Source organism: Ursus arctos, unplaced genomic scaffold (genome assembly GCF_023065955.2).
Source record: "Ursus arctos isolate Adak ecotype North America unplaced genomic scaffold, UrsArc2.0 scaffold_17, whole genome shotgun sequence".
In the NCBI taxonomy this organism is placed as follows: Eukaryota; Metazoa; Chordata; class Mammalia; order Carnivora; family Ursidae; genus Ursus; species Ursus arctos.
The window spans coordinates 48,367,344-48,373,881 of record NW_026622841.1 but is presented as its reverse complement, the minus strand read 5'-3'; the positions used below and the strand labels follow the sequence as shown (position 1 = coordinate 48,373,881).

The following is a 6,538-nucleotide window of genomic DNA, read 5'->3' as shown; positions in this document are numbered from 1 at the left end:
AATATATGTGGACTCACGGAGTGGTGACCAACCAGTTTACTGATTTTTTAGTGCCCTGGAAAAGGAAACATCAGGGCTAAATATCACTCACCTATCTGAGAGTGCCAATCATAGAAGAGACAGCAAACAGCCAAGAAGACAGGATGATTTGGTCAGTTGACATCAGTCTGCCTCTGTCTGGGCTGCCCAAGTGTTGGCACAATCGGCACATGAATGGAGTAGTCACTGTGGCAGAGATAGAAACTGTGCACAAGCCCGACAGCATAGCCGCTAACAAGTGCAGACCAGCGCTGCTCTCAAGGAGCTCAATTGGCCTCTTAATGTCAAGTAGTCTAATCGGATCCTTTCTACTCTGGAAAGACCAGTGACTCATCTCGATTGGACCGGACATATATTTTGGTCATGAGCTTGCCTTTGCTTACAGAGCTTCAGCCAACACCATACCTGGGTATTTATTCTACTGACATGGGATCCCACATAATATTACACTGGACCAAGGGACCCACTCCACAGGAAAGGAGGTGTAGCGACCAGTGATGATGACCAGCAGGGCAGGAGTAGGCATATAGCCACAGAATCTAGTGGTCCAGAATCTAGTGGTTGAAAGCTTCTGCAAGCTTTACTGCTGATAAAAAGAAAGCCTGTAGATGCCTTTGAGGGGTCAGCTTGGACATCATAACCAGTGAAGATGGAGTACCATCCTCCAGGATGCAGCTTATGCTATAAATAACCCATTATATGCTGTGATATCCCTTAAGCAGAACCCATGGGTCCAATAAACTAAGGGTAGAAGTAGTTCTCACCTTAATTCCTATTCATTTGCTCTTTAATTTGTGCTTCTCATCCCGACAACCTAATGTGTATTTAGAGATCTTGGCTTCAAGAGGGGGACTGCTCCCACTAGTGGACCCAGCAACAAAGCTATTAAATTTCTGTGTGCCACCCATTCATTGTGGGTTCCTCATGCAAAGAGAGCAATGGTCAAGTAAAGGAAACGCCACCCATAAGTAAGGTATTCTGGTCAGCAGGAGGAGGTGAAGCTGCAGGAAGAATATGGAAAGAGGATGTTTGGCACCCAGGTAACACACTTGGTGTCCTTTCATTCATTTTTTGAGGGTAAAGGGATACACAGCCTGACCAGGGCCTGGTGACTAGGGGCCCAGACTTCTCAAAAATGAGGATCTGGGTCATTCCACCCAGTAAGTTACCTACATCAACAGAGGTGTTGAGGGTGAAGGGAATCTAGATTGGAAAGTGGAGGGAGCTCAGTACTGTTTGTAGCCTCGAGATCAGCTCTGCAGCAGGGGCTGTAGTTTGTCCCTCTAATCTTCCCTTTGTGAGATTCTCTCAGGAAGAGATCCATCTGACTCTTGAATTTGCTTCTCCCAGAACTTACACAAGGCTAGTACATCTCAGTGGTGTAAAGGGTAGACTGCAGTGGAAGCTGTGGGGCACTGCCTACCTCTCCCCTCTGGCCTTGCACTTCAGAACTGAAGTCCTCATCCCTCCAGGTGCTGAGAGTGTCGACAGCTAATAGTTTGTAACTACAACTGAGTTCTCCCTCCCAGTGGTTACACTTGGCCGAGGAGGACTACCTTGTTCAAGGTCATACCACTTTCCTGGGAAAAGTGACTGTCAATCAGTGAAAAGTTTTAAAGGCCCAACTTCCTTGTCCCAATTTGAGACAGCTGTGCAGGGTCATCCTCACTCCAGAACTCCTTGTGGGAACAGCTAAGTCCTTTGTTGTGACTGCGTCACAGCCCAACTTCTCCCTCTGCCCAGTCCTGGTTTCTTCCTTCCTCTACACACGTGATCTGGAGAACACACTTGAACTTCCTGCACATAAACCACAGACTCACAGTCTACTTCCCATGAAAACCAACCTGCAATAATCTAAAGAGTTGAAATTATTCCTTCTGATATCTTCTTAAACATAACTAAGATGTCTTTAAGGGAAAAAACAAAAACAAAACCTTTTACTGTTCTCTGCTTATTTGGGGCGTTCACTTTCTTGATATGTTTTTTAAATAATTATTTATTTATTTTAGAGGGTGGGGAGGGGCAGAGGCAGAGGGAGAGAGAATCCTCAAGCAGACTCCCCGCTGAGCAGGGAGCCCGATGCGGTACTTGATCCCAGGACCCAGAGATCATGACCTGAGCTGAAATCGAGACTCAGATGCTTAACCAACTGAGCCACCCAGGCGCCCCACTTTCTTGATATTATTACAGCCTTAATACAGTCATATTTTCATCCTTGGCTCTAAGCTCTGCTTTTCATGTTACATCTGTCATTAGAAAGCAAGGGCTTATCAGTGAGGTCTCTACACAGTTCACATGGGTTTCTTTGGTCTGCTTCCTGCTTCGTTATTGGGGCCATTTGTAACAGCCCAGTGGAAATTGCTTTTTTAGTTCTTCCCAAACTTTACAGCTGTGTTTCCTCATCTGCAAAAAGGTATCTGTAAGTTTTCTTTCAATTTCTTGTGTTTTACTTTTGTAAAGACCAGTCCATGTGTAAAGACTAAGACCCAGCCAGACATATATGATTAACTTCTCTGAAGTTTCAAATTCAAATGTCAATTTGGGCCTGCTCTTATCATCCCCCTTTCCCCTCTTTCCCCTCCATCCTCTCAAGTATGAGCCAACTGAGAAGCAAGACTAATAGTTCATTGTGAAATTCTTCCTTAGCAGTAAATGGGATTCAGAAATATTCTGGAGCTCGCTTTCCTTGTGTGGGATGGATTGTGCCCTCAGGGCAACCCTTTCCATACTGGGCTACAGTCTCCACAGTTGACCCCAGGGCATTTGGGCAGCCCGACTGCTGGGCTTCAACCCAGGTTCCTGGTTTTCACTTCTATCCTCTGCTGGGACAGGAGCCAAGATTGAACCTAGTCCAGTTGGCTGAGGCTCCGACCCTTTTTCTTAGTTTCTGCCAACTTTCTTTGTTTCTGGTATTTCTACCTTGATCCATATGTAGATCCTTGGGCCAAGATTCTGGTCAACAGGATGCCAGGAAGTCTTGCTTCCCAGAATGCCATACTCCTCCCCTTGCCCTCAGATCAGGCCCTTCAGACTGATGCTGGCCCACGTTGCACCTGCATCCCCTACAACTGCACCTGAATCCACACTCAGACCCTGAACCTGAACTGTTAGCATTTGCAGCCTGGGTGAGTTCCCCTGCCCTGTGCCAGCCACCTCAGCAAAATTCTTTCTCACAGCAAATGCCCACATACCCATCACTTCAGCTAGTACTACTGCTTTGACAAATTAGTCCCTGCTAATGAGAATTAAGCCCAGAGTAGTAGTTTCCCTGATTAGATCCACCACCCTCTGAAGGGTAAAATTGCTGGCAAAGCAAGTGAAAAATTTTTCCAGAATTTCAGCATTTATCTTAATGGGACTTTGTATGAAGATTTAATTTAGGTTTAGTTGTGACCAAAATATCTTGCCTGTTTAATAGTTTTGTTGCCTATTATCAAAACATTCGTCTAGGCCTTCATCTTGACAGATAGATTATATTATCTTCCCCCAATTATTTAAATTTTTTCTAATTTCAGATTTATAGGTATTCCAAAGGGTAGCTTTCTTATTTCAAAATAAGAAAGGCTTAATTTTGAACAGAGAACCAGTAGTATTAACACATACACAAACCACAGTGAAATAGTGTCCTGGGATTATAAAATAGAGAACCATTTACATGCTAAACGCTCTGGCATCAACTATATACCAGAGGGGGGAAATCAAGTATCAAGTACTAAGATGTTCTAAGAATTAGCATGTAGATACTGGCTTGTAATAAAGCAGTAATAAAATGAAGGTTATAATACAGTGTAACTAAAATGCTAGCTGATCTTTCCAAGGACAGATAAGTAGGTTAAAATAAATTGTATTTTTTACAATTTCCTAAATGAAGATCTTACATATGTAAGATATTTACTCAAAATCATTAGTTAGCTTAATCTCTTATGCAAATTATGCTTTACTTGGGCCAATATTAAATTAAATTTTACTTTGTAGCCTAGGTATACATCTGGCCCTGGATAATATACAGTAGATAATTTATACACAAAAGAAGAATCATTTGTATGTGATGGAGTCAGAGAATAGACAAAACTGCATAATTTATCACCACCCAACTGCAAACTTATACTTCAGAACAGCACCTTTCCTGAGCCTGGTAAGTGGTTGCATTGCTCTCCTTCAAACCAATATTCAGTTAAATTAAAAGTAATGGCTAGGATGACCCACTGGCCAATTCCACCTCATTGTGCTAAAAGAACGACTTGAGTTTAAGCAATAATATGTGAAGCAAGATAACATAAGACCACTAAAGAAGTGACGAGGGAATCGCATGGCTCTTTGTCCCAAGAAGCCAGCCTACCTTCCTTCAGTTCCATGGTTGTCCACCAAAGCAGGACAGAAGGTGAGCGAGGGGACTGAAGCATCGGGGCTCTTTATTCAACCTAAAGTACTCCAGGTCTGCTTTTGAGAATTAAAAACAAAAACTCACATTAAAATCATCTTTAAAATTCTGTAATTGTGCCAGAGATTTGGAAATAGAAGTATCTAAACAAATTGGGGGTAAGAGGATAGTGCTGTCCTCTAACTCAAGGTTTCACAAAACGGAAGGAGGAAATCCAGCAAGCCACTTGACTTCTCTACACATGCTTGCGGAAGAAAGCGACTTTAATACAAGTTGGTCTTTTTCATGATCCGAAGAAATTCTTCCTCGTTCACTTCGCCATCTCCATCCCGATCAGCTTCGTCTATCATTTCCTGCAGCTCCTCGTCGGTGAGGTTTTCCCCTAACTCGTTGGCCACGCGCTTTAGGTTTTTGAAAGAGATCTTCCCAGTTTCATCGTCATCAAAGAGCCTGAAAGCCTTCAGGATTTCTTCTTTGGTGTCTTTCTCGGCCATCTTCTGAGTCATTACGGCCAAAAAGTCATTGAAGCTGATTTTCCCTGTACCTTCCTTGTCCACTTCGGCGATCATCTTCTTCATCTCTTCCTTCCTGGGTTCAAAGCCCAGCGCTCTCATGGCCACCTTCAGCTCCTTAACATCAATGGTCCCACTTCCATCGGCATCGAAGAGGTCAAATGCTTCGCGAACCTCTTGCTTCTGATCTTCAGTGAGCTCAGGCTTAGGGCCCACCTTTCTTTTCTGGCTGGTAGAGGCCACATTTGACCTCTTAAAGCTGGAAGCCATCTTCCTTTGGCGGTTGTTACCTTTAACGGTGCCACCGCAGTTACTGCGCTTGCGCAGGGGTGACCCCACCTGGAGCGCAGGCGCGGGGCCTCTCCGCATTCATTCCCAAAGCTTTCCCGTGTGCTCTCCCGTGAGACCTGGCTCACTAAGCCCGCCATGTCTGCGGCATCTTATTGACGTTATATTCCACAGTTCCTTTGATTATCACCCAGGTTCCACGAGCTGAAATGTGGGCTGGCAAGAAGTGACTGTAGCCACAGTTGTCTCCCATAATGCGTTGCCTCTTGCTCTTCTGTCCAGACCATTTGCCAGTATCCAGAGGACCAGGTTTGTAGGGTTATTTGGAAGTTCTTCTCTCCTTCTCTATACAAATTAAAACAAACAAGCAAAAACAACCGCCCCCAAACCCAAACCCTCTTGGAGTTAAATAAAACAAAAAGCCCCCTTTTAGTCTGAGGTTACCTCAGGCTAAATTAAGGATAATCAAGGTGGAGCTTGATCCCTGGGCATTAGATGTGGGGAAGAAGGAGTGAGAATATTAAGTCACAACATGTGTTCAACTTGACATAAGTGGAAAACAGATAAAATGGAAAAAGTTATGTATAAAATTTGTAGGAGTTTGTTTCCTGACATTACACTCAACAATAATAAAACTTCACCGGTTTATTCAGCATATGCTGAAATACGAAATGTAATATCCAAATGTATGATTTACTTTCAGTGTTTCAGTCGTACATACTCAGTGTAATTACACTCAAATAACAGTCTTAGTTTCATTCACTAGGCTTTTCGTTTGGAGGGGGGTTGAAATACTACTTTCTGGTATTTTTTAAAGACTCTAGCAGCATATTACTGTCACTGTTTATCATCTAGTTGGGACTGTGCTGAAACCCCCACTCTGATTGCCCTGCTTTGGCAGTGGAAATGGGAGCGTATGACGCAGTACATGTTGGGACTAAAAACTGCCTCCTGAGAATAAAGGGGCAAGAGAAAAATGAGAGCATTTTAAGCGAAAAGAAAGGAAAGAGTCACCAAGTAAGCCCATAAAGGAATTGCCTTTGGAATTGCTGTATATGTCTTAACATTTTTTTTTTAACCTGACATTTTTAGCATTCTTTCCCCCCCAAATCTCAACTTATTACTACTTGATCAGTAACAGAGAAGGTACTTCCAAAGTTTTTATTGGAGAGGTTTTGTATCTTTAGTATCTAGAACAGTGCTTGACACATAGTAGGTAGATTAATAAATGTCGGATAAGTGAATAAGAGTTATTGTTGGTTTTAAAATACTTCTGAATTGTCCAAATAAAACCAACAACCCCCCCTTCAAGATCCAA

The 6,538-nt window shown here is 43.1% G+C and overlaps 1 protein-coding gene across 1 annotated transcript; it reads right to left on the bottom strand.

Annotated features, from left to right (window-relative positions):
• Window positions 1–4,683: 4,683 nt before the first annotated feature.
• Window positions 4,684–5,202, bottom strand: CETN1 (centrin 1). The gene has a single exon (XM_026495941.3). The coding sequence runs from the start codon at window positions 5,200–5,202 to the stop codon at window positions 4,684–4,686; it is 519 nt and encodes a 172-aa protein (XP_026351726.2).
• Between the last annotated feature and the right edge of the window lie 1,336 nt (window positions 5,203–6,538).

What these genes read in the sequence shown, in the direction of transcription:
- CETN1 (XM_026495941.3), bottom strand. Translation starts at nt 5,202, where the DNA reads ATGGCTTCCAGCTTTAAGAGGTCAAATGTGGCCTCTACCAGCCAGAAA.